Source organism: Molossus molossus, unplaced genomic scaffold (genome assembly GCF_014108415.1).
Source record: "Molossus molossus isolate mMolMol1 unplaced genomic scaffold, mMolMol1.p scaffold_m16_p_14, whole genome shotgun sequence".
Classification (NCBI taxonomy): Eukaryota; Metazoa; Chordata; class Mammalia; order Chiroptera; family Molossidae; genus Molossus; species Molossus molossus.
In genome coordinates this window covers 2,681,502-2,708,449 of record NW_023425349.1, presented here as the reverse complement: position 1 = coordinate 2,708,449, position 26,948 = coordinate 2,681,502, and the positions used below count along the sequence as shown (strand labels likewise).

The window sequence follows — 26,948 nt, the reverse complement described above, 5'->3', positions numbered from 1 at the left end:
CGGTCCCAGCACACTCGGCAAAGACCTCGGTGAGCCCCGCCACTGGGCTCGGTGCGCGAGCTGCCACCTCCTCGCCCCCCGCTCCCCGAGCCCACGGCTCTCGCTGTGTGGATGGGAAAGCCCGGAGCGCCATGCGGGGGGCTGGCCAGATTGCGGGGACCTTCTGGGGACACATTCCCGCCGGCTGCCTCCCCCCACGCGCACTGGCCACCACGATTCCCATCGATGAGTACTTGGGGGGGCCTGAGCGCTGAAGTCGGCACTGGGGGGTCCGGAGGAACCCCAGAAGTGGTCTACAGAGGTGGGGTGCGGCAGGCACCTGCCCCGCTGCGCGCCCAGGGCGGAGCTGTGGCATTTTAGGGAGGAGCAGACAGGGAAGGCTGGAGGGGTGGAGAAGCCCTGTGGACCCCTGGGTCCTGGACAAGTGTCCGAGGGGTCGAGTCCCTTCACCTCCCTCTTCCTGGCATCACCTGTAAGTGAGAACCGTCACCCCGATCTGGGCAAACACCCCCCTCCCTGGGGCACCTCCGGGCAGAACGCCTGACACGGGCATCTCACCGCTTTCTTGGCTACGGTGTCTACAGACTGATGCAGCCTTAGCCACCCCACTGGGACGAACGGACACCCGCGTAACTCACAACCGCGTCGTACGGAACCTCGTCTCCCCTGAGCGTTCCTCTCCTTCCCGAGCAGTCCCCTGCGCCCCCCGGACTGCCCTCCTGGCCGCTCCTCACCAGGGGCTACTTCTGTCTGTCCTGAAGGTCCTAACAACAGCATCGTGTGTTTCGGTCATTCTGCCGCCTTCCTTCCCCCGACATCCCATCTCGATCCACCCGAGCTGCCCACACGGCCATCCGGCGTTACAGCCGAGGGCTAACCCACCGCAGGGACTTGCCGCTTGTCACCCGTCTCCTCTCGGTGAACATTCGGTTGCCTCCGTGTTTAGGTCATTGTAAATGAAAGCTGCTAGAGCACGTGTGTGCGCATGTGTGTGTACATTAATGCTCTTTCCTCCCTTGGAAATGAAATGCCCCCGGGAGTGGAACTGCTGGTCGGAGGGGAGGCATATTTTTCCAGCGTGGACACAGTGTGTGCATCCTAGTGGCCTGGTGCAGGAGTTCCCCCGTTCCTGGTTCCCCCGGCCCCAGTTGTTGCTGGTCTAGTGAACCGTCACCTTCAGCTTCCCGGACAGCAGCTGACGGCGCTGTGGATTCTTCCTCGGACTTGCGGTGCTGGGCCTGCTGCGGGTCGGTGCAACACAATGAACTACAAGCACATGCTGGTAAGAGTGAGGGGGAGCCTCGCAAGGGAGTAAATGCTCCAGATCTCTGGACCCAGCCAATTTATTTGCAGAGTGGTTCCCCAGGTTACATGTTCATTTAGGTAAATTATTTCCTTGAGCCCTGGCCGGTTTGGCTCAGCGGTTGGAGTGTCGGCCTGTGGTACAGAGAGACCCGGGATCGGTTCCCGCTAAGGGCATGTACCTCGGTTGCAGTTTGTCCCCGGCCCTGGTTGGTCGTGCGGGTGGCAGCCACTCGATGTGTCCCTTCACGTCGATGTTTCTCTCTCTCTCTCTTCCTCTCTCTCCCTCCCGCTCTATCTGAACAAAAAATGGAAAAATTTCCTCGGGTGAGGATAAAAAATAAATAAATAAATAATTTCCTTGAGATGGTGCCTCTGCTGACCATACAGCCAAGCCCTCAAAAATAAAAAAAAATAATAACAAATCCACCTTCACCTGGGCTTCCATGCCCATTATCCTCTGGAGGTGGTCTTCCAACCCTTTGTCATGCAAACCTTGTCTATTCACATGCAGACAAAGCATTCAGTTCCAAACAAGGCATCTTCCTGCCCTCCCGTCAAACCTGTCTGTCCACACACACACTTTGATCCTAGGCTGGCCAGTTTTCACATCAATCACAAGGCTACATTTTGTTCTTTTGGTTAGAATTCATCTTTCATTATTTCGCAAATGTTTCTTCTGTGGTGTGCTGACTGTCCTGTGTCCTAAGGAATCCTGTGTCTTGGGTAAGAAATCTTTGCATTCTTCCAGTCTGCAAGGGATTTCCTCCTAAGAAATGCTAGTTTCAGCATTTATGTTGGCCTCTGATCCATCTCAAATTAATTTTCGTGTGTGGTGTGAGGTGGAGATTGAGGTTCGTTTTTTCCCACAGGATATCCAGGTGTTTCAGAATGAATTGTTGAAAACTCCCTTTCCGCCACTGGACAGCTGACATCCCTTTGACACAACCAACCGGCCACAGACATCCAGGCTATTTTAGAATTCTCTGATCTGTTCCACCAACTTAGTCATCTCTCCTATGCCAATACCACTCTGACCAGTTTCACAGAAAGTCTCTAAATCAGACAGTTTATTTATTTATTTATTTTTAAAATACGTTTGTTTAATTGAACCCTGGCCAGTTTGGTTCAGCAGCTGGAGCATCAGCTGGCAAACTAGAGAGTCCCAGATTCGGTTCCCACTAAGGGCACGTACTTCGGTTGCAATTTGTCCTCGGCCCCAGTTGGGGTCGTGTGGGTGGTGACCAGTCGATGTGTCTCTCACGTCGATGTTTCTCTCTCTCTCTCTTCCCCCCTCTCTCCCTCTTGCTCTATTTGAGGATGAATGCAAAAATGTCCTTGGGTGAGGATAAAAATATATATATACGTTTAATTGATTTTAGAGAGAAAGAGAGACATCGACGTGAGAAACATCGACTGGTTGACTCTAGTACATATCCCAAGGGGAAATCGAACCCACAACCCCAGGTATGTGCCCTGATGAGGATCGAACCTGTGACCCTTTGGTGCACAAGATGACACTCAACCAACTGAGCCACACCGGCCAGGGCTGAAACTGGGTAGTTTAAATCCTACGGCTTTATTCTTTGTAAGATCGTACAGGTTGTTCTACGATCCCATTTGTTTCCATGTTACCGCCAGAATCTTGTCGGGTTTTTTTTTGTTTTGTTTTTTTTTAAGTCAATTGAGATCCTAATAGAAACTGTATTCCATCTACAGTTCAGTTTGGGGAGAACTACCATCTTAACAGTGTCTTCCAATTCATGAACATAATTTATGCTTTCATTTAGTAGGTTCTTCTTCCTTTTATTTCAACAGTCTTGTAGTTTTATTGTAGAGGTGTTGGAATTTAGGAAGTTTGCCACTGTTTACCTTTTTTTAAAAAAATATGTTTTTATTGATTTTTAGAGAAAGAGATAAAACATGGATGTGAGAGAAAAACACTGATCGGCTGCCTCCTGCACGCCCCCTACTGGGAATCTGGCCCACAACCCGGGCATGTGCCCTGACCGGGAATCGAACTGGGCCCTCTCAGTCCATGGGATGATGGTCAATCCACTGAGCCACACAGGCCAGGCTGTTTTCCATTTTCCCCGCCTCATTCTCTCTCCTCCTCCTTCACAGCTGAGACCATGTGACGCGCCCTCCTCGTCTGAGGCTCTGTTCCTTCCTTCAACCTTTTCTCTCCCTGACTCAGCGTGTGCAACTGCAGGTCGCTCCCTGCACGTCCAGCGCCTCCTCGGCCTCCTGCAGTCTCCCATCAGCCCCCCACCCCCACCCCGGATGGCTCGAGTCAGTTCTGGGGCTTTTCAGTTTCAGAAGTTCCCTTTGGCCCTTTTTACAGCCGTTTCTATTTCTCCGCGGAGGCTCCCCGCCCATCTGTTCATTCATGTGGCACATGCTTCCCCTAAGTTCCCGCCCGTATATACAGCAACATCTGGGTCACCAAGGTTGGTTCCTGTGGACTCAACATGACACACTTTATTCTGAACATGACACACTTTTTCCTGTTTCTTTGCAAGTTTGATACTTTTGATTGGACACTGAACTGATGAATGATACAGTGTAGCGACTGGAGCTTCCGCTCTCCTGAAGAGCGATACTTGCTCTAGCAGTTAACGGCACTGGACTCATGCAGTGGGCAGTGGGCAGCCGCCGAGCCTGTGCTCAATGCCCCGTCCCGCTGCTGACGTTTCGGCCGGAAACCAGAGGCTCCTTCCCGTGTGTGGGGGTTTAACGCTCGGCCAAGAGTTGAGGAGGATTATAAGATGTGGGGACTCCAGCATTTTCCTAACTTTCTGGCTGCCCTACAGCCATCGTTTCTTTTTTCCAACACCTCAGGCCGGCGAGAGTGTGGGCAGTGCCCCAAACTCTCCGATCCCGTCCACCGTGAGCACCTTGTGAAGAATCTGGGGGTTCCTCCAGACAAACGTGACACCACACAGTCCGTTCCCCCTCTGTGGGCTCAGAGGAGGGACCAGAGATACAGGAACACTTCAGGGTGGTCACCACAACCGTGCCCACTACCAAGCTCCCACTTGCTTTCGCTCTCCAGAGAGCCCAGGAGCCCGCGGGCCTGCCCGTGACTCTCCTTCCACTCGCCGTGCGACCTCACCCAGGACCTGAGAGGCACTGGGCGGAGAGCTGTGTCCCAGCATCTTCACTGGGGACAGAAACATCCCCAAAACGCAGGCGCCACCCCTTCCTTCTCGCTATTCTGCAAAATGCCTGCTCTCCAAGCCCGGTGCAGACTGGGGAAGCCACTGGGGAAAATCAGGCTTCTGCTGGTGACAGCCTAAGCCCCTCCTCCCTCCCCTCCCTCCTGCCCCTCCCCTTCTCTCGCACTCCATACAGCACAGAGGCAGAGTCCTGCTTCCGCGCAGACAGCACTTCGTTTGGAAACCTCCCAGCCAGCGTCAGTCCAGGGCCACGAGCAGCAGAAATGCGGGCCGTGCACAGGACTTGAAATTCAACAGCAGCTCCCAACACTTCGCTCGGCACACTTCCCGCATTAGCGGACAAGGGGAAATTAAAGAAACAGCCAAGTAGTGATTTTGTAAAGAGCAAAATTATGCAAGTAATTAGACATTTGTGAAACTCAGCAACTGAGAGAAAAACGCTACCGGATTTGACTAGTTAAATCCACATTTAGCCTAAGACCGATTCCCTGCAGGTCACTTATTGGACCCGGGGACAGAGATAGCGACGGCCGTGACCCTCCCAGTCCAGGTGGGGAGACTGACGTCTGAGATGCAGATGCTTCTAGGAGGCAGGATGCTGTTCGCGTGGGGTGCCCAACGGGCTCCCCGCAGGTCCGCTCCTTCAGCCTGCACGGCACGGACATTCCGCCACGGCCCTTCCAGCCAGCGAAGGCGCCCTCTCCAAAAGTGGGTGTCCTGCGCGGGGCAGGGGTGGGCTATAAGTCTCGGGCATCTGTTAGCGCAGATGAGTCATGTCACGACCAGCCGCACCCAGCGCATCTGACAGCCGAGGCTGCTGGGCGGAGGGAGCGGAAAGGGCAGGTGTGGGTTGGGGGAGGGGTGCACGAGGTCCCCAGCTGTGACCGGCCCTCGGCACCAGGCACCCAGAACCAGAGCCGGGCCCACCTGCTCCCTGCACACATCCCCACAGGGGAGGTAGGGCTGCCTTGCGGCCCATCTGAGCCCAGCACCCTTGACCCAACGCCCCAGTCCAACCTCCCATGGTCCCCACAAAGGACCCCAAGGCCCCGCAAAATTCCAAAGTGCTTTTGCGACACCACAGCACGGGCTGGTTTCACCACACTGATTCTTCCCAACCAGCATCTCGGGCCAGCAGACTGATAGGTGGAGGTTCCAGTTATCAGAGGACACATTCATGGACAAACTCAGCATCCCTGTCACCCTGGACTGGGCGTGTAACAGTGCTCAGTTGGTGCCGCGCCAGAGACGGTCCCCACGTCCTTCCAGGCCAGGCCGGGCACGTGGGTCTCTTGTCCGTCAGAACTGGGGTCTCTCAGTAGCGACCCTGAGGGGGAAGCAGTCAGGTGGGCCAGGGTAGGATCCTGGACGATGACAGGGACACGATGCCCAGAGCAGATGTACCTTCGCGGCCAGGCCCACACCACGGCAAGACCTCGCCCAGCTCCCTTCTCCTGGACGCCGAGTGGACGCCCCCACTGACATTCCAGGACAGCGACCCTGCCCCCCACCCCTGCCTCCTGTCGCATCCTGTCGCTCCTGCTGATTTCTGGCAGACAGCTGCGTGGACAGATGCTAACTCCCGACAATTATTTTAGTCCTCACGACAGCCTGCGAGCCTCCGGGGGGAGGGGGGACCCGAGCAGGGCCTGCTGCCCTCCAGAGCCGGCAGAAACCCGCCCTCACCTCCCACCGGACCCCGAGGCCCTGGGCCCCAGCAGCCTGGCCTGCCCGTCCTGATGGTTAGAGAGAGTCGCCTGCACAGAGGTCCGCCAGCCCCTCACTGTCCTCCCCCACCTACGGAGAAATCGGAGAAGCAGCTCTCTGCTCTCTGCCTCCGGCGCCCTGCCTGGAGGCGGGCATAAGACCTGCGGCAGGCATGCTGCGTGTTCAGCCCCGGGCCGTCTGGGGCCATTGGACTGCTGTTACCTTGTTACTAGAAAACCCACCCTCCTGTCACGGAAAGTATGCTGCGTGACCGCACCAAGTCGCGGAGCCCGTCTGAGTTTCATTTCCTCCACTGCAAAACCGGGCGCGACCACCCACTCTGCAGAGTTGCTTTAAAGACTGAACGACGGGGCAGAACACAGGCACAGGGTTGGGTGCTCCAGGGGACCCCGTGCACTGCACCTGAAGCCGCTGCTCAGATCCTCTCGAACAGAAACAGCGAGTGATACAGGACCTCGCCCCATGGGCGCTCCTCTGCCAGTGTGCAGGGCCCCTCTCTGCTCTGTTCCCCCAGCGATACCCTTATGGGGAGCTTCCCTAGGTGGGGAGGGTGCAAATACAGGAAGACAAGTATAACACAGTGACAGAGATAAGCCTGCTGTACTTTTTAATCCTTTGCAGAAGAGCCACTTCATTCAGCCTGGTAGGGCTGGGGATGACTTCTTGGAGGAGGTAACTCTGGGCTGGGTTGTGTAGGATGAATAGGAGTTTGGCAGTCAATACAGCAGGTATTATGTACATGACAGGACTTTTACAATGAAATCCAGTATATTATGCTTACTCATTTTTAAGCAATATTTCTTTTTTTGTTTTAATTTTTTTAAATATGTTTTTATTGACTTTTTAGAGAGAAGAAGGAAGAGAGAAACATCAATGTGAGGGACAAAAATCGATCGGCTGCCTCCTACATTCCCCCTTCTGGGGACGGAGCCCGTAACCCCGGCATGTGCCCTGCCCGGGAATCGAACTGGGACCTCTCAGTCCATGGGACAATGCTCCACCCACTGAGCCACACCGGCCGGGCTTGAGCAGTATTTCTGGGGTCAGTGTATGCCAGGTCTGTGTTGGACACAGGGAAGGCTCCAGGACCCACGCTGACCCCCCGCTGACCCCTAAACGCTGGTTTCGTTCCTTCCGTCCGGCCAGTTCCCGAGCTGACCAGCTGGCCCCCGAGGTCGCTGGAGGGTGGAGAGGCCTCAACTGGGCTGAGGGACCCTGTGCTGCCACAGAGACCCTGGCTTGGGACCCAACGTGCCTGGCACACAGATGGCGTTCCCTCAGCGCTGTATAAACAAAGGCCCGCCGGCCAGAGGGGCCCTGGAGCAGACAGACTACAGAGCAAGGGACACCGGAGGATCTGGGCCTCCGCCGACACCTCCGCCCCGGGGTTACTCTCCCCCTGCTGCAGACTGGTGGGTTGTGTTCTCCACGGGGCGGGGGAGGGGCAGCCCCAGGGCTGGGGCTCTTTCTGTGTAGTCTGTTGTCCAGTGTATGCCCTTTGGAGAAGCAATCCTGGGGGTGAACATGAGCCGTCCCCAAACCCTGCCCCACCCCCGACCTGCCCCAGGCCTCCCAGGTGGGTACCCCACCCCCCCGAAGGGTGTCCCCGCGACTGAACTGGCGCTCAGGTGGCCGGAACACAAGCAGAGGCGGGGAGCTTTCGGACAAACCTCGTGTCTCTGACAGGCCGGCGAGCACCGGGGTGGGGAGAGGCCCCAGGGGACAGGGTCACAGGGCAGCGCAACTGTTCCTGGCCCGGCTGGGAGGGGCCTGCGCGCGGCCTGGCCCCCCTCCCGTGTCCCACCTCGCTCCCCAGGGACAGGGACGGCCCGGAGGCCCCCAACCGAAGGCGCATCCACTCAGAAACTCCGCCTACACCTACGCACCGTAAGAACGATCCCAGCGATGCTCACACGACACGTTTCAAGCTGGGAAGTCGTTTTACGGCTCAGTGAAGGGTGCAGCTGCCCGTGTGCGGACACGTCCCACTCCCGGCCGCGTCATGTCACGTGTGGTTAAGGCTGGACAGTACTTCAACCCCAAGGACAGCGGAACCAGCAGGGAGCAGAGGCCCCCAGACCCCCACACCTCCTGGCTGGAGCTTTCGTTCCAGAGATGGGGAACCTGAGGCCCTGAGGACTCACTGGGCCCAGAGGAGGACGGAACACCACGAGAGCCACGCGGGCCACCGAGGCCGAGGTGGACACACCTTTGTGGTCACACGCCTGGGTGACGGGCCCCTCTCCAGCCAGCGAACACTGAGCACGGAGCCAGCACTGCGCAGCTGGCACCCCCATCCCCCGTCCCCGAACACACCCCAGCGGGACGAGGCAGGGTTCCCACGCGAGCCGTGCCTCCCGGGGTGGAGGGAGCCCTCCGGGTGAGTCCCAGGGAGCTCCGACAACTGATTTCTTGCAAACCCCGTGAAGCGTCACGGACCACATTGTACTTCCACGGGGCGACGCAAGCCACACCCCGAGATGGGGACCCCAGATCCTGAGCAGGAGGTCTCGCCTCGCTCTCCTGCCCCACCCACTCCCTGCCTCCTGCTCTGGGGCGCTGGGCCCTGCCAGGCCTCGGCAGGACGGTCCTGCTGGGGCGCCAGCCCTGCTCTCCAGCAGTTCCTACTTGGGCTCCAAGGCCCAGCTGTCACCTCCTCTGAGAAGTCTTCCCTGATTTCTAAACTGGCATTACCTAGCCCCACTCTGGGCTCCCACAATGTCACTCCTCTGTGTGCAGCCCTGGGTGAGGGGCTCCCCAGTTCAGGCGTCTCACCCCAGGCCGGCCCAGGACTCAGGCAGGTATGAGACAGGAGGAGCAGCACCCCCAGGCTCCCAGGAGCACCCCAGAATAGAGGGGTTCTCAGGAAGGGCTAAGCCGTATGCAAATGCAGGGAACTTCTCATTAGAGCAACCTGAGAACAGGTCCCCCGGGTTGCCTGAGAAAGCGGTTTTTAACTGGCAATATTTCGTGTTAATTTTTCCAGCCAGCTGCCGTCTCATTCAGTTATACATTATTCAGTGGCCTCAAAAGTGAGCTCAGAGCCCTTGAGAACATCATCTCAGCCCAGTGTCATCAGTTCAAACGCGCTCCGGACCTGAGACCCGTGCTGCCCACCCACGGCCGTGGGCCCCCAAACGTGGCGAGCCCAGCTGAGCCGAGCTTCCGGTCACACAGCGAGCATCGGCCCCACTGACGACCTGTCGTGGAGCTTACGTGTCAAGCTAGATGATGTTGTGCATATATTGGGTTAAATAAAAACACATCCACTTCGCCCGTTCCTGTTCCTTTTCTTTGTTGCCGCGGCTACTAGAAGATCCACAGGTGCGCAGGTGGCCCGGGTGCGGGTCTCCGGACGGTGCGGCCACGGCCACGGGCACCGGAGGAACGGCCACGGGCCTGGTTAGACGGACGGGCCCCGGGTCCCTGCCGGAGTGCCGTGCGCTCGCCGGGGCTGTGCTCCCCTGTGTCGTCCCCGAAGCAGACAGACACCACAAGTCACACAGAGGGAAACCGAGGCACAGAACGGTGGGAAATCTGCCAGAAGCCACGCAAGTAGGACACGACAGAGCCAGGGCTCCCCGGTCTGCCCGACACGACGGTCTGGGAACAAGGGTGGCGGGAGCAGGCAGACTCAGGCTGTAGGCAGGCGGGAGGCGGCCTTTACCGCGGACCTGTGTCCAGTACTGAGGCTGCAGGTCCTCAATAACCCGCCAGGCCGCGGAGACAGTGGGGGCTGTGGGGACCGAGACGCCCGTCAGGACGGCCTCTAGGGAAGGTCCACGTGGGAGACCCACACCTCTCCTCCAGTGCTCCCCCCTCTTGCAGACTTGGGGGGCAGAAGTGTCTCCCTCCCCGTTCTATTTCCAGCTCCCAGAAATCCAGGAAGTGCTTAGCAACAACCTGGCAACTGAACACACACACGGCTGAATGAATGAATGAGTGAATGAATGAGTGGATGAATGAGTGAGTGGATGAATGAGTGAATGAGAGCGAATGAGTGAGTGGATGAATGAATGAATGAATGAAAGCCGACATCGGGCCCTCGCCCATGGCGGTCCCTCACCAGTGCCCCAGAAGCCACACCAGGTTCCCTGCATGGGACAGAGAGCGGCAGGTGGGTCCGTGTTTGACGGTCCCCAAACAGCTGTGGAACGCAGGTCTGGGCGACTTCTGACGCCTGGCCAAGGAGAGCCCAAGGGGAAGAGAGCAGGTTCTGCTCAGAATGTCACTCCCTCCGCCCTGGCCGCCCGCAGGGGAAGGGGGCTGCCCCACTCCGGCGACACGCACAGCCACAGCCTCCGCCAGCGGCAGCCAGGTGAGAAACGGCATCGCTGTGTGTCTTGTAAACGGCGATAATGGATAATATCAACCCCGGGTCCGGGGGGACAGGATGCTCGGAAATCTTGCTCCTCCGTGGAAGGAGAAGGGGGAGAAAAGCATGAAAAATTTATTAAACTGGAGCCGCTGGGACCACAGCGCAAGTTAAAGACTCGAATTCATCCCGTCCCTACAATCCATGATTTATGTTTGCAATAACGGCGGCCGTGAGGAGCTCGGGGGACCAAGAGGCTCGCTCCGGTGTCGAGTGGCGCTCCTGAGCTGTGCGGGGCCGCTCGGCCCTGGCTGCCCCCGCATCCGAGAGATTCTGCCCCATGCACTCGGTCACGCTGGACGGGGCAGAGAAAGGGGGCGTGGGCGCCCCGGTCGCTGCTGCCTGATGCTCCGAGCAGGAACCTCAAAACCGACTGCACCCGAGGCGGCGGAGGGGAGGGCCCTGGCCGTGTCCCAGCTGCACATGGGGCCCTCGGTCTGCTGACCACTGAGGGCGGTTTCCGGAGGGCACGGACCCCCACCTCAGGTCGGGGACTTGGGAGAAAGGGCGAATCATGATGGGCCTCGCCCTCGGCATGGACAGGGGGCTCCCCAAGCTCTGGGGGCTCCGACTTTGCATGGCAGAGACGCTAGGGCACAAATGGGGAGTCACAATGCTAGCTGAGTGGCAGGGACCAGGGCATCCGCTCGCTAAGCCTCAGTTTCCCTATCTGTAAAGTGGGGATACCTGCAGAACAGACCTCAGCGAGCCACTGGGGCGATGGGTATACAGAGAGGAGGCAGCAGCACCTGGCCCCACGAAGGCTCGGTCTCGGGCACCGGGGCTTGTCTCTGCCATGGGCACAGCCCGAGCCGCTGGGAGACCTGGACGGAGGCCAGGCCTCAGGAACCTCCCAGGCTCTGGGAGACAGGCATTTAGGCCTCACTCACTGTGCACCCCACGCAAGCCAAATGGGTAGGTGCTCTGCAGGGTGGGTGGGACGGTGATGCTGGCTGGGTGGGAGTATGAGGGGTTTCCCAGGGGGAGACACCCAGTCCTGGATTGGGCAGACACAAAGGGTCTCCAAGGTGGCTGGTGGGCGGGGGGGTCGTCCAACCCTCAGTTCAGCCAGCAAGAGGCTGAAAGGGGATGGAGGGCGGGGGGCTGGGGATCCTCACCCCTGGGGAACCTCCTTCCAGTCCAGGCCCTCTGAGCCTCGGTGTCCTCATCCCTACAGGTGGGGTGAACACGTCTGCAGTCAGCCCCACACTCAAAGGACAGGCGCGTTGGCTTTCTGTCATCTTCTCAGTCCCACTCTGGTCCCGGGACTGGTCAGAGCGGGCGTGGCGTCCAGGTGGGCTGCCCAGGCCCCCGCTGTGCCCTCCAGGGTGCTCCCCAGCCCTCACCCACATGGGGTTGACCAGACGTCTCGAAGAGCTCCATGCCCCCCGTGGGCTCCCTGCAGGGCCCGGGAAGCGGGCTGGTGGCAGCTGCCCCCTGGGGTTTCATTCACGTAAACAAGGCGATCGGGCCACCGCACAACGCTGACCCCTGGTTTCTGAATGACCCGGACGGTTTGAAATAGAGAGGACCCCGCTAAGGACATCTGCCTGGCCAACACCGAGGCGGCGTGGATGCAGATGGACAGAAGCCCAGCCAACGCTGCTCTCGTCCTGGCCTGTGCTCTATGGGGAAGAGAAACGGGGACACTAGAGTCTCCCCAGAAAATACAACCCTTTATCGGGGACCAAATCGTCTGCCCTCAGGCAGGAAAGAGGCTCCCCCTCAGCAGGGCGGTCCAGGGCTCTCTGCCGGGCCTGAGGGCAGCGGCCAGCCAGGTCAGGGGCCACCAGCAGCCCCCCCCAGAGCCTGGGCAAGCCTGTCGCTGCTAGGGCTCGGGCTCCCCGCCCTACAGAATGGGGTACCCCTGCCTCCTCCCTCCGCCGCCCCTTCTCAGGGAAGCGGCTGGGCCCTGGGTAGAGGCCACACGATGCCACCGCAGCCACAGCTGAACCTGCAGAGCCGGGCCATCTCTTCAGGGCTCCTGTCGGTCCTGGGGCGCCCCGGGCTGCCAGGCGAACCCCCCCCAAATGGATGGCCAGGCCGGGGCTGTGTGCGGGTGCCACAAGGAGTCCTCAGAGACAGGAAGGAGGCAGGAACGAAGCATCACAAAGACAGGGCCACCCAGAAAAGGGAGACACCCCTGTGGCTTTAGGCGGCCTGGGCTCAGCCCCATGCCGCCCTGTCGGGACACCAGACAACCCGGGCCCACACTCTGCCCCTGTGGTGGCCCTTGCTCCAAGGACCCCAGCTCTGGAGATGCCCACATCCCCCAACCCGGCATCCAGGTGCAGAAACACCTCCTTCAGGAAGTGACCTGGGGAGAAAGACACTCCGTGTCCCCCCAGACACGCTGGGAGCCTTCCAACGCGGAGGGAGGTGCGAGGTGCAGACGTGCTCCTGATTGAGGGCGCGCAGAAGCCCCCACTCCCACTCTGCCGGGGCCCCGCACCCACAGCCAGGCAGGAGGGGGTGTCTCTGAGACTCCGGGGGGCCCCGTGCACCCGCCCTACCCCCGCCCTGCCCCCGCCTGGTTCCTTACTCAGCCAGCTCCTCCAGGCTGCGGTACACGTCGTCCTCGTCCTCCGCGGTCTCCTCCGAGGGGAAGGGCCTGGGGAGAAGAGCAACAGTGAGATGGGGTCCCTGGGGCCCTGGGGCGGGCCTGGGGCGGCTCTGCCGCGGGAGCACACGGCCCGTCTGTCTGCTTCTCACGGAAGGCAACGGGGTCCGTGTGACACGCGTGTCACAGAGCCAGCCAGGCAGACGTGCGGGGTGAGGAGACCCACGCCCGGCCTGGACCCTACAGCCTCCCCTCCCCCCTGTGCCCGGTGTCCCCGTGGCAAACCAGAGAACTGGGTCAGGGACGGCAGGACGCTCTCCTCCCATGTGACAATCCAGCCTCCACGCTCCAAGGGAACTCTCGAAAGGGGGTGTGGGCTCCCCTGGGCATCCTCAGGGACAGCTGCCAGGTCCAACACCCGGAGGAGGGCCCCCAGGGGGGAAGCTGCCAGGGAGGGCGAGCTTCCGGAGAGCCTGCCCTGCACCCCCAGGGTAGCGCGCTTTGGGGACAGAAGACCATGGCAGCATGTGGTGTGGGGTGGCTGCGCACCACCTGTACTCACTGACCCCTGAGAGGGGAATGGCGCTCACCCCCACGCCGCCCACCCGGAGGCCAGCCTCCGGGAAGGAAGATGGGCCGGAGAGCCCACTAACTGCCTCCGGGGGGTGGGGGCTCCTTCAAGCCCACCCACCTCTGGAGGGAGAGGAAAATGCCCTTTAATTGAACCAAGCACCTCTGCAGCCAGGGACAGGAGTTCTGGTAGGAGGCCCCTTACTGAGATCTCGTAGGGAGACCCCGCTGTGGTTTTCTCGACCTAGTCTGCTTGCATGTGCTCGGCAGGGGCTGGGGGGAGGGGATCAGAGGCCTGGGGGCCTGGGGAGGGGCTCCACTGAGCCAGGAGCTAAAGGCCTGGGTCCTGCCCAGCTGTCCCAGACCTGCCGTGACCCTGGTTCTGACCTGCCAGACCAATGGTGCCCTTTCCCATGGCTTCATGCAGTAACCCAAGTCCAAGGGGCAGCGTGACCCCGCATGACCTCTCTGAGGTGGGCTCCCTCTCCTCTCGGCAGCCCTCCCCCTTCCTCCCATCACCATGACAACGGCATCCCCACTGGGCATCCTGTGGCAGGAAGGGAGGAGCACAGCAGTGAGCCCAGGTCACAGGGAGAACTGCAGGCCACCAGGACACACCTGCCATCAGCAAGCGAGGGCCCCTCGCTGACCAGCCCCACGCTCAGCCGGGAAGTCACTCCCAGCACACAGAGCCGGGGCTGACCCCGACCCTGCTGGGTGGGGCGTGGGCTGGGAACCCAGCCCGGTTCCTAATCTGCCCGAGTGCCGCAGGTTCTGGCCCACCCAGGTGACCACGGAAAGTGCTGGAACGTTCAACCAGGCTGAGAAGAGGTTGTGGGTCCCCAGAGGTAGAGCATCCCCTCCCCAGCCACCTCGCGGGCATCTCCGCCTCTTCCCAGTGGTCGGTGTTACTTCCAGACCGGGAAAAGACACAGTGGACGAGGTGAACACCGGTCATGACGCAGGGACTATACTTAAGGCCGAAGTCATTTTATTTTATGAGCGCCACTTAAGACTGACAAGGAGGGGCACCTGTGCCCCACCCCCTGCTGGAGGGTCCACCTTCCAGCTGGGCGTCAGCAAACCCAGGCCCACCGCCCCCTGCTCCTGCCCGGCAGACATCACCAATCAGGACCACCGCCCCCTGCTCCTGCCCGGCAGACATCACCAATCAGGACCACCCCCTGCTCCTGCCCGACAGACATCACCAATCAGGACCACCCCCTGCTCCTGCCCGGCAGACATCACCAATCAGGCCCACCGCTCCCTGCTCCTGCCCGGCAGACATCACCAATCAGGCCCACCGCCCCCTGCTCCTGCCCGGCAGACATCACCAATCAGGCCCACCGCTCCCTGCTCCTGCCCGGCAGACATCACCAATCAGGACCACCCCCTGCTCCTGCCCGGCAGACATCACCAATCAGGCCCACCGCTCCCTGCTCCTGCCCGACAGACATCACCAATCGACTGCAGCGCTCCCCACGCCTGAAGCCCGGTGCAGGGTCTGGACACGGGGCTGCCCCTCAGGCGAGCGAGGCTTTCAGAGGGAGCCACCTGCTCTGCCAGGTAGGGCGGGGAAGCACAGGGACGGCTGGGAGCAAGGCACACGAGGTCTGAACCCCAGAACCACCACTCTCTGTGTGACCCGCAAACGCTACTTAAAGTCTCTGTGGCCCAGTCCTCTGCCCTGAACGTGGACTGGGAGCCCCTGCCGGGTGTAAGGGGGGGGGGGGGCACTGTGACGCAGGCGGCTCTGCACCTGGCAGGACCCCGAACCGTCGCTTCCACTATCATGTCCGTTCTCCTCCTCACCCAGGCTGCTCCGACCAGCCCCCTAGGCAGCGTGTTCGGGGCTTGTTTCCGACCAGACAACAGAGCTGGTGCTCGCTACACCGAGGACACAGAAGTCGCCTCAAAACCTTCCGTCTGCTTTTAAAGCAGGAATTGGTCCTATGTGTGGCTGTTTTCATTGCCCTGTTCCGTGGCTGTCGGCGTCCTGGGGGTCCTCTTCTCTGCCTTCTCCTGTCCTGTCCAGCGGGGACTGAGGGCCAGAAGGATCACCTGCTGCCCACAAATCCACTTTCACGCGAACATCCCCAGGGGGCCACAAATGCCCTTGAGAATGGAGCCCCAAATCAATGACTTCCTGCTACAGCCAGGGTGGGCGGAGAGGAGAGGGGGGCCTCCTACTTGGGATGATGACAGTGAGGCTGGCCCCGAGATGGGGCAGGAGTGCCCGCGACGGGGAGGCCACGCACCTGCAGCCAGCGTGAAGCTCCTCCCTCTGCTTCATCCCCTGTCCCCCCCATTCCACCAAGTCTTCACGCACCTTCAAGACTCAATTCAAGACCTCACGGGGGAAGACAGGACCACTCCTCTCAGCCTGGGTCCACTTCCACCTGGCACAGTGCCTGGCACCAGGATGGATGGATGGTGGATGGTGGATGGATGGGTCGTGGACGGGGGATGGATGGATGGATGGATGGTAGATGGATGGTGGATGGATGGGTGGCGGATGGATGGATGGATGGATGGATGGTAGATGGATGGGTCGTGGACGAAGGATGGATGGATAGATGGATGGTGGATGGATGGATGGATGGTGGATGGATGGGTCGTGGACGAGGGATGGATGGATAGATGGATGGTGGATGGATGGATGGATGGTGGATGGATGGGTGGTGGATGGATGGATGGATGGTGGATGGATGGGTGGTGGATGGATGGTGGATGGGTGGGTGGTGGAAGGATGGGTGGTGGATGGATAGTGGATGGATGGATGGAAGGATGGGTGGATGGATGGATGGGTGGTGGATGGAGGGTGGTGGATGGGTGGATGGATGGATGGTGGTGGATGGAGTGGGGCTGTGCTGGATGGTGGATGGAATGGATGGTGGATGGATGGTTGGTGGATGGTGGATGGATGGGTGGTGGATGGATGGGTGGTGGATGGATGGTGGATGGATGGTGGTGGGATGGGTGGTGGATGGATGGATGGTGGATGGTGGATGGATGGGTGGTGGATGGATGGATGGATCGGTGGTGGATGGGTGGGTGGTGGATGGATGGTGGATGGATGGTGGATGGATGGGTGGTGGATGGATGGATGGTGGATGGATGGATGGATGGATGGATGGTGGTGGATGGGTGGTGGATGGATGGATGGATGGGTGGTGGATGGGTGGGTGGTGGATGGATGGTGGATGGATGGTGGATGGATGGGTGGTGGATGGATGGTGGATGGATGGGTGGTGGATGGATGGTGGATCGGTGGTGGATGGGTGGATGGATGGATGGTGGATGGATGGATGGTGGATGGATGGATGGATGGATGGTGGATGGATGGGTGGTGGATGGATGGATGGATGGATGGTGGATGGATGGGTGGTGGATGGATGGATGGATGGATGGATGGATGGTGGATGGATGGGTGGGTGGTGGATGGATGGGTCGTGGACGAGGGATGGATGGATGGATGGTGGATGGATGGGTGGTGGATGGATGGTGGATGGATGGTGGATGGGTGGATGGTGGTGGATGGGTGGTGGATGGATAGTGGATGGATGGATGGAAGGATGGGTGGATGGAAGGATGGGTGGTGGATGGGTGGGTGGTCGATGGATGGTGGGTGGATGGATGGATGGTGGATGGATGGTGGATGGATGGTGGATGGATGGTGGTGGGTGGATGGTGGATGGATGGGTGGTGGATGGATGGATGGTGGATGGATGGATGGACAGATGAATGGTGGATGAGTGTCTGGAAGACAGATGGTGGGAGTGACTGGATCTGTGGGTTGAAGGGCAGGTGAACGGATGGCCAGGAAGACAGGTGGGTGGATTCGTGGGGGGTGGATGGGTGAACAGATGGATGCATGCCAGACACTCTCAAGCTGTTCCTCCCCTAAAACAAGTGGCAGCTCCTAGATCAGAGAACACAGAGGTGTTCAAGTCACCACTGAGCTGTGATGTTACAACACTGACCCCAATGTTAACACTGGGGAGACTCATTTGCACACAGGGTGCTGGGGCAGTTTCTGGGGCCACATTCCAGCTGTAAGGTAAACCTAGGAGGGGCTGGGGCAGGTGTGACCGGTCACTCTGCCATGAGACCTGACTCCATCCTGTCTCAGCACCAGGTGGTCTTCCAGACCCCACTGTGTGCCCCTACCCCCCTCAACTTGCCCTCCCTGGCTAGAGCAGACATCCAGACGTGAACGGTGGCACTGAGAGGTCCCTCAAGAGGAGGGGATGCAAAGCGAGCATGACCAAGCTCTCTGCACAGACATGACCGTGGGTGAATACTGAATGCGCTCATCCAGGCCTCCCCCACCCCCCGGGGCAGGCTGGGCTCCTCTCACCCCATCTGGACCTCCTTGAGGGCGCCTCTCCTGGTGCCCAGCCCCTGGGAAGCCAGGCTCCCCACTTGCAGCACCGAGGGATTAAGGGGATGCCTGTGCAGGAAGCAGAAAATCCCGGCCAGAGCCCACGGGCCAGGCAGCACCCAACCCACCTGCCAAGCTTCCCAGCACCCTGTCCCCCCAGAACGGGGTGGTACGAGGCTCGAGCCGCTGCCTCGCAGGGAGCCCCCCACCAAATTACTGCCCCCCCCGCCCCCCGAGGTTAACGGCAGCATCCAGCGGCTGCGGTTGGCATGGCTGCATCTCGTAGGCACGAGGAGTCACCAGCCAGAGGAAGACGACCTGAAAACAGGTCCCCCAGGGGGGCCCGAGCCCACACCCCGGACAAAGGACAGGAGGCCCAGTTCCTGCTTCCAAACCCCTTCGCCCGTCCATTTGCCAGGCGTCCACGCAGCCCCTGCTCTGAGCAGACCTTGGCTTGAGCCCAGCTCCAGGATCAGTACGGTCCCTACCCCCAGGACCCCGCTGAGCATCTGCTGAAAACGAGGGCCTCTGTGGAGGGCCCCACGGGGAAGGACGCCTGGCTGGAAAGGGGCGGACCAGAGGCTCCGAGGGTGCGGGGCCACAGGTGGTAAGCACAGGTGCGTGCCCGCCGGGACGCAGGAGGGCAGCGGAATGGGCCGCGAGGGCTGGCCGCCTCGGATGGTGTGTGCCCGCCGGGACGCAGGAGGGCAGCGGAATGGGCCGCGAGGGCTGGCCGCCTCAGACGGTGCGTGCCTGCCGGGACGCAGGAGGGCAGCGGAATGGGCTGCGAGGGCTGGCCGCCTCGGACGGTGCGTGCCCGCCGGGACGCAGGAGGGCAGCGGAATGGACCGCGAGGGCTGGCCGCCTCGGACGGTGCGTGCCCGCCGGGACGCAGGAGGGCAGCGGAATGGACCGCGAGGGCTGGCCGCCTCGGACGGTGCGTGCCCGCCGGGACGCAGGAGGGCAGCGGAATGGGCTGCGAGGGCTGGCCACCTTGCTCCAGTTGCTGAGACCACGACCAAGGTGCCAGCGAGGATGCCCACACAGATGGCCGCCCAGCAGGCACGTCCCGGGGCTCCAGGCCCCGCAGGAGGACTTGCCATCTATTAGGCGAGGGCTCTGGGACCTGGGAAGCAGCGTCCGGGAAACGGGACCGTGTGTCGGCGGCGCTGATCTAACTGGGCACCCACAGCCTCTGCGGGTGGGGGCGGGGCCGCTGCGCCGAGCTGAGGGCCTCCCCGACTTTTCCTTTCAAGTAAGATTTATTTACATTTAGTTTTTAATTTTTATTGCACTGGGGTGGCATTAACTAATAAAATCGTATAGGTTTCAGGGGTACAGTTCTATAATACACCACCTGTATATTACACTGTGTTCATCGCCCCACGTCAAGTCTCCTTCTCACCCTCCACCCTCTTCCACTGCCCCACCCCCTTCCCTCCCGTGATCACCCCACTGTTGTCTGTGTCCATGACTTTTTGTTTTGACTTCATCGCCTCGCCTCCCCGACTCTCCCGAGCACTTCAGACCCAGCCCAGGTGCAGAACTCAGCTTGCTGACCGCCTGGCATCTGGCCACGGCCTCCTCTGCCCTGGTGACCCCAATCCAGGGCTGCCCGTGGCTCCCGGGCCTGCTGCCCTGCGGGTCCCCCACCCGGACCAGGAAGCCCCCTGGCGCGGCAGACACACACCTCGTCACGGAGCCAAGTGTCTGCGGACCGCCCTGCCCGGCACCCCGACTGCTCCCCCGGCTCCGTGCCCCCACGCCCCGGAAAAAGTGCTGGTGAGAAACCAAAACAGAGACCCCACCGCCTCTACCGCCTTCACTTCATGGGAGGCCTGTGAGGAGACCTACCAGCAAGGCCTCTGCAGCAAACAGACCTGGGTTCAAATCCTGACTGCTGCAGGCTCGCTGAGTGACCCTGAGCAAGGCGGGCTCCCTCTCTGAGCCTCAGTGTCCCCAACTGTAGAATGGGGGCGAGTGGCAATCGTTAGGACTGAATGAGATAACCCACGTACACCTCTTAGCCCAGGTCCCTCCACCTAGCGAGTGCCCATGTGTGACAGTGTGGGTCACCCCCCCCCCCGGTCTCGGCAGCTCACCCCAGGAGCCTCAGACACAACACAGACAGTCCCACTGTCCCCACGGCCTCCTGGCACCAGCTCCAGGTGCCCCTCCCGCCCTGCCCAGGGACACCCAGGGTCAGCACCGTCACCAGGTCCTCCAGCCCACCGCCGAGCAGCTCCTCCCCGTGGTTAGGAAGAAGGACGTCACCCTGGAACAAACGTCCCCGTTCCAGAGGGTCAGGAAGCCCCGGGATGGCGCTTGGCTCCAACCCGTTCACCCAGATCGGCGGGCACCATGCAGAGGTCCAGTCACAGTGCCCACGCTCCAGGTTCCGCTGGCACCTCCGGTGGGAGAGCCAGGCCTGGGCGCCTCCTCCCCCCCCACCCTGCCACCCCTTGGGGGCGACAGGGGAGAAAGCAGGGCTGCAGCTCAGAGACCAGACCCTGCAAAGCGACTCCCACAGTCCGTGTGGCGGGCAGCCTCACAGACGCCCGTCCTCCTTGGCTCGCCTGGCCAGTCCGAGGGCAGGGGCAGGGGCAGGGCCGAGGGGGCAAGACCAGCCGCCAGCAAGCCGCCCTCACAGGCCACCCAGCACCTGTCCTGCCGGGGGTGACCACCAGTTTGCCTGCACGAGGGGGATTCCAGCTGAAACAGGACGAACTGGCCCCCCTAGTCCTGCACATCACGTGACACGACCCGGGGGGCCCTGGCGGGGCCTGTTTCCTATTCTGAAACCTGCCCCAGAATTCTCCGTGGTGGGCTGCGGAGGTCCGGGCACCAGGACGAAACCAGGTCCTGCCGCATCTCACCGGGTGTGACCAGGGCCAAGGGGTGGGGCCGGGCAGAAGGAAGGGCCTGCGTGGGTGGGGGGCCCGTGGGAGCCCCGCCCGGCCCTCCCGCGGGCACCGGCTTGCCAGGGAGACAGCGGCGGGCGAACTTGGAAGGCGCAGCAGAGCGCAGCCTGGAGGACCCGGCAGGCCTGTGTAATTATCGAGAGTCACCTGGGTGCCGCTCGCTAATTGGCAGGGAGGCCTTGGCGCGCCAGGGCTTCGCTGATTAAAAACGGCTCTCCAGCGACCCGGCCTGGCTGTCAACGCAGCTGGCAGATCTCATTTCTTTCCCCAGCCCACCGCCCCCCCGGGCCCCGGGCCAGCAGTCAGAGGACAGCGCCAGGCCGCGCCACCCACCCACACTCCCCGCGCAGGCTACGCCCTGTGTCAGGGGGATGTGGGGGACCCACACCCACCACGAAGGCCACCCAGGACGAAGGCCACACGGGGCAGGAGAAACAGCTCTGGGCGTGTGTGTCACTCAGAGCTCAAGTCCAGCGCCGGGTCAGACAGAGGGGCTGGAAGTGGCCACAGGCTTCCGAGCCAATGAGCTTGCCACGGGGGGGGGAGCCTCCAACACCGTCGTTAACGCATCTGCAAAGTGGGGATCAACCGCCCGCCTCCCGGGTCTGTCCTGAAGCTTCCCGAGATGCAGTGTGGACAGGGCCTGGGACGCCAGGGGAAGAGACAGGTGACTTTGGATGGACGTGGTCATGACTGATGTCGGAGGAGGTGGCTCGGGCAGAGGGCCACGCCCAGCCCCTCAGGGGTGTTTGGACTCCGGCTGGGACGAAGCAGGAGAAGGCTGAAGGGCCAGGTGTGCAGGAGTCACAGGGAGCTGGGGACAGAGTGCCTGGCAGGCAGGCCAAGCTACCCCCAGGACCCTAAACCAGTCAGCACGGGGGGTGGCTCTCTCTGCCTCCCTGGGGTGGGGGTTTGGAAGGTGGGGCCGGCTCCTGAACAAGGAGATGCAAGTGTCCCCCCAGAGAGGAACCCAAGGGTCCCCCAAACCCCAGCCAGGCTGTTTCTTTCCTCTCATTAGGGCCCTGGAAGGTGGAGGAGGCCGGCCTGACCTCAGGATCAGGAACAGTGGTCTGTCCCTGCCGTCGCGGGGCCAGGGGGTGCGGGCCTGGAGCGCCTGCGGGGGACGGGACAGGGGAGGCCTTCCCGGCAGCTGGGGAGCTAACTGTGATTCTCCGCACACTTCTCGGAACAGCCGCCGTCTGGAGCGAAAGCCAGCAGGGGCGGGGCTGTCCTCCCCCACGGCGGGCCCAGCCCCCGAAGCCAGGCTCCGGCTTCCTTCCAGGCCTCTTCCCAGGGGACACCTGCCAGGGCCACGGGGGGGCAGAAGGCTCGGACACATCCACCGGGAACAAGGTGCCCGGAACCAGCCACGAGCCTGCACTAAGAGGCACATGGGCCAGAGGTGCTGCCCAGAGCCTTGGCCGGCACGGCCTCGCCCAGCCTTCGGGCTGAGGCCTCATGCACCCCCTTTCCACCAAGAGAAACCACTGCACACCCCCGGCACAGAATGTCCCCAAACTGGTCAGCAATGGGCCCGAGCCCCAGCTCAGGCGTGCTGGGCAGGGACAGGCCCACGGGCTGATACGGAGGAAACTGGGGGGAAGGGAGGAAGGGAGGAAGGGAGGAAGAAAGGAAGGAAGGAAGGAAGAGAGGGAGGGAGGGAGGGAGGGAGGGAGGAAGGGAGCGAGGGAGGAAGAAGGAAGGAAGGGAGGGAGGAAGGGAGGGAGGGAGGGAGGGAGGGAGGGAGGGAGGAAGGGAGCGAGGGAGGAAGAAAGGAAGGAAGGGAGGGAGGAAGGGAGGGAGGGAGGGAGGGAGGGAGGGAGGAAGGAAGGAAGGAAGGAAGGAAGGAAGGAAGGAAGGAAGGAAGGAAGGAAGGAAGGGCCTGCTTCCTGAGAAGACAGGCTGGGTGGGCACCTCTGCCCAGGCTGCGGAGCCACCAGCCATGGGGTGGGGTGGGGCAGAGGGCCCACCTCCTGGCCTGCAGCCCCCCCAAGGTGCCTGAGGCCCCAAACTGACCCCCACAAGGGCATCTGTGAGCACACCCCGCACACTCCACAGCCACTGGTAGCGAAGACCCTCCCCCTCCTCCTCTCCTGTGCAAGCCGTGTGCTCCCAGAAACGGCCCACCCGGGCCCGTGGAGCCACGCTGCCCCCTGGCCACACAGCCCGGGGGACGCTGGGACAGGGCAGCGGGCGGGTCTGCGCTCAGCCCGGGCACAGGAGCGCGAGCAGAGAGAAGGACCCGTGAATCCCCCAGGGGCTCTGCACCCTCACTGCGGGAGCTGAGTGGATACACAACGTCTGGGGGACTGGGTGGGGACCCTACTCAGGGACCGGGGCCGCTGGGGGTTCTGTGCAAATGCAGAGTGCTGGGGTGACACAGGGAGGCTTGTTCCTCCTCCCCGACTTCCCGCCCGGCTGGGGGGGATCAAGGGCCCCCAAGGCGGCCTGTGCGGATGCCCAGTGCGAGGGCCCTTCCCTGGGGGCCTCCACCAAGACTCGAGGCAAACGAGGGCCTGCCTGCAATCACCCCGCCCTGCCCGCAATCACCCCGCCCTGCCTGCAATCACCCCGCCCTGCCCACCGCCTCTGGCCACAGCAGACAACACTATGGATCATGGTGGTCTCGCCATCACACTCCGGTGGGAGACGGATCTGTGGACCCCGGTGAGAAAGCAGGTCAGCTCCGGGGAGCTCGGAGGTGGGGTCCTTCCTTGGCTGGGGTCTGGGGCGAGGGTGGAAGGACTCCAGTGAGACCCAAGCTCTCCCCTTGAATCCCAAATGAGGGGTCCAGGATGCCTCAGGATGGGGGGGGCGCTCAGGTTTCCACCCGTGAGCCATGACAACCCCAAGATGGGGTTACTGTCTCATCACAAGTGAGGACACCAAGGCTCAGGGAGGTGAAGACAGCTGGCCCCAGACGACCAGCTGGGAAGTGGCAGGGCCAGCCTTGGGCCGAGACCACCGTCCCTGCCAGGGTTCCAGACGCTTCTCGGACAGCAGGCCTGGCTGTTCTGCGAGACTGACCAGCCAAAGAGCCTGGGGTGTCACTCCCGCACCCCGGCGCCCCCTGTTGCCCCCTGGGCCTCCAGCACGCCTGTTCAGTTTCCACAGCAGCCCCTCACTGGTCCCAGCCTCCGCCCTGGGCCCCTGCAGACCACATGGGCCGGATCAGGGAGCTGGACAAATCCCGAGGCCACTGCCCTGCTAAACCCCCCCAGGGCTTCTCCTCACTCCGAGACCGGACCCCGGTGCTCCTGCCCCCTCATCCTGCAGGAACGCCAAGGGCAACCCCAGACCTGCCCATGCTGTCCTTGGGGGGCAGGGGCACCCCTGTGGGAGGCACACTGACCATCCAGCTGACTAGAGCCCAGGACCCCAGCAGGGCACGTGGCAGGCGACAGACCAGGATGACAGGGCAGGGCTGATGCTGAGTATTCCGGCACTGGGCAGCCCAGCGCCTGCGTGAGGACAGGAACAGGTCCACAGCCTCCCACCATGCACCAGGGGCGTCCAGCTTGGCCCCTTGGGAGCGGAGAACTGGACCTCAGCCCTCTGGATGGCGCCAGCCCTGCATCGGAGGCGCTGGGCAGGGTGGGCTGGACACGAGCCAGCTGTCCTGGGTTTCCTCACCTTGCAGTCCAGGCCCGAGGGCCCAGCCAAGCCTCCGGGCTGGGCTCCAGGCCTCAGCTTCGACCAGAACCTCTGGTGCCTGGCTCTGCCCTCCTGGGAGGGGCCGTGGCTGGACATCCGTGGCATCCAAACCTGCGCCCGGATGCCAGCCACCTCCCCCGGCTGGAGCACGGTGCCGGGCCCTGTGGGCACTCAAGGAAGGAAGGGTCCGAGACAGGAATTCACCAAATGGCAGAAAACCCAGCTTTCTTCAACCCCACTGGGGACTGAGCAGCTCTGCGTCACACAGGCTCAGAATGTCCAGTGCTGGGGGAGGGGCTGCAGAAGCCTGCCTCAGTTTCCCTTCCAGCTGCCTCCAAGGTCAGCAGACAAGGTGTGAGGCTGGTCTCTCCGACCCCCAGAGGCCAGCCCACCCCCCACCCCCAACCCAGGAACGGAGGCCGGAGGGAGGGCCGGGAGACGCCCTGGGCAGCGGATCTGTGCCAGGGTCACTGTGCCAGGGTCACTGCTGGCCCAGCCCGGGACCCCGACCCCCAGCTGCTCCAGAGGTATCGTTAATGACCTCACATCCCCAGCGAACATGACAGGACTTTCTTCACCCCTGACAACGAGCCGCTAACGCCACACAGCTGCCGATGCACTTCTCACAGTGACATCTGCTGGACTTGCACTGTCTTCCTGTCGGGCCGCAGCCAGCCCGCTCCCCAGAGGGAGGGACAGGAGATGGGCAGGGTCCAGACCAGTGTCGTGGGCATTCTTACTGCTCCGAACACTGGATGTTTGGGGACTAGGCACCCACAAAGGAGGGGGCTCTGTCCTGGGGGGCCCCCCTCCCGTCCCAGCTCACTGGAGGAGCCTCTGGACCCTGAAGCTCCCCCCCGCGGCTGGCTTCCCACTCAGCAACCAGTTCTCGGGCGCAGGGGCTGTGCGAGGCGGGTCAGCGTCTGGCAGAGCAGCCTCGAACCCCTACCCCAGGCATGTTTAGAGGCTCAGGGACCCCACTGGGTGTCCTCTCCAAACCCATGTCCCCACTGGGTCCTGGGGCTGTCAGTAACCAAGCACCACCAACTGGGCGGCTTAAAACAACAGGACTCATTGTCTGGGTGTGGGAGGCCAGGTGTGGGCGGAGCCAGGTGTGGGCGGAGCCACGGGGAGGAGGCAGCCAGCCAGCTCCCAGTGGTGGGGGCCCCTGGCATTTCGATCTCGGCCTCCATCTCTGCTCGGCCCTCCCTTCCTCCTCCCGTGTCTCGCCGTGCGTCTCTTAGAAGGTCTCCTGCCATGGATTTCAGGCCCACTGGACAGTCAGGACAATCTCATCTCAGAAGCTTTAATTTAATTACATCTGCAAAAAGCCTTTTCCCCAGTAAGCTCATGTTCACAAGTTGGAGACATATCTTCTTTTTTTTTTTCCTCTTTTGATTTTAGAGAGAGAGATAGAAACATCGATGAGAGAAAACATCAACTGGCCGCCTCCTGCATGCCCCCCACTGGGGATTTGGCCCACAACCTGGGCATGTGCCCTGACCTCTTGGTGCAGGGTCGACGCTCGACCACTGAGCCACACCAGCCGGGTGGGGACGTATCTTCTTAAAGCCACAATTCAGCCCGTGACACCCTCCCCAGGCTCCCCCTCCTTGGAGCGGCTCTCCCTTGCCCCTGCCGGACCCTCGCCACGGGCTCTGACCATCAGGCCAACGTGAGCCTCCTTTTCAAAGACCAGGAAACGCTCAGGGCTAAGAAACCCGGGGAAAATCAGACCAGTGGCCGGACCACCATCTCTGGGTTTGGGCCAGGTTCCCGGCGCTCACCGTGCCCCGCCCTGCAGTGCGTTCGTTCCCCTGCCTGTGACCAGGGACCCAGCGTCCCTCTCCCCGCCTGACAGTGACCATTTCCCGCTGTGTCCCAGCACCTGGCCCAAGGCTTGGCATCGCCAGGCACGGACTGAACGAATGAATGAGCGAGCGAGCGAGAGAACGAACAAACTAACATCCGCTTCTGACGCACTGCGCCAGTCACCACCTGCTGGGGACGGGAAATGAGGCCCCCTGAGCCTCAGTTTCCCCCTGTGTGGAAGGTGGGGTGACGGGTCTTCCAGTGTGAATGTCCCAGCTGCGGGAGCCGGGCAAAGGGTCTGAAAGGCAGCCCAGCGGCCTTGCGAGTGTATGAAGGTCACAGAGGCAGGCCAGGTGTCCGCACCTTTGCTGCCACCTCGCGGCCCAGCGCAGACAAGGTCTCAGCCCAGGAGGCAGCTCACTGAGGTCAGGGTTTTCCTCCAGCAGCAGATCTCGTGCTGACA

The 26,948-nt window shown here is 61.7% G+C and overlaps 1 protein-coding gene across 1 annotated transcript in view; it reads right to left on the bottom strand.

Moving 5' to 3' along the window:
* VAV2 (vav guanine nucleotide exchange factor 2) overlaps nt 1-26,948 on the bottom strand; it is a 150,691-nt gene that overhangs the window by 38,143 nt on the left and 85,600 nt on the right. Inside the window, exon 4 of the mRNA XM_036260401.1 lies at nt 13,127-13,195. Coding sequence (XP_036116294.1) covers nt 13,127-13,195 — 69 coding nt within the window. The remainder of the gene's footprint in view (nt 1-13,126; nt 13,196-26,948) is intronic.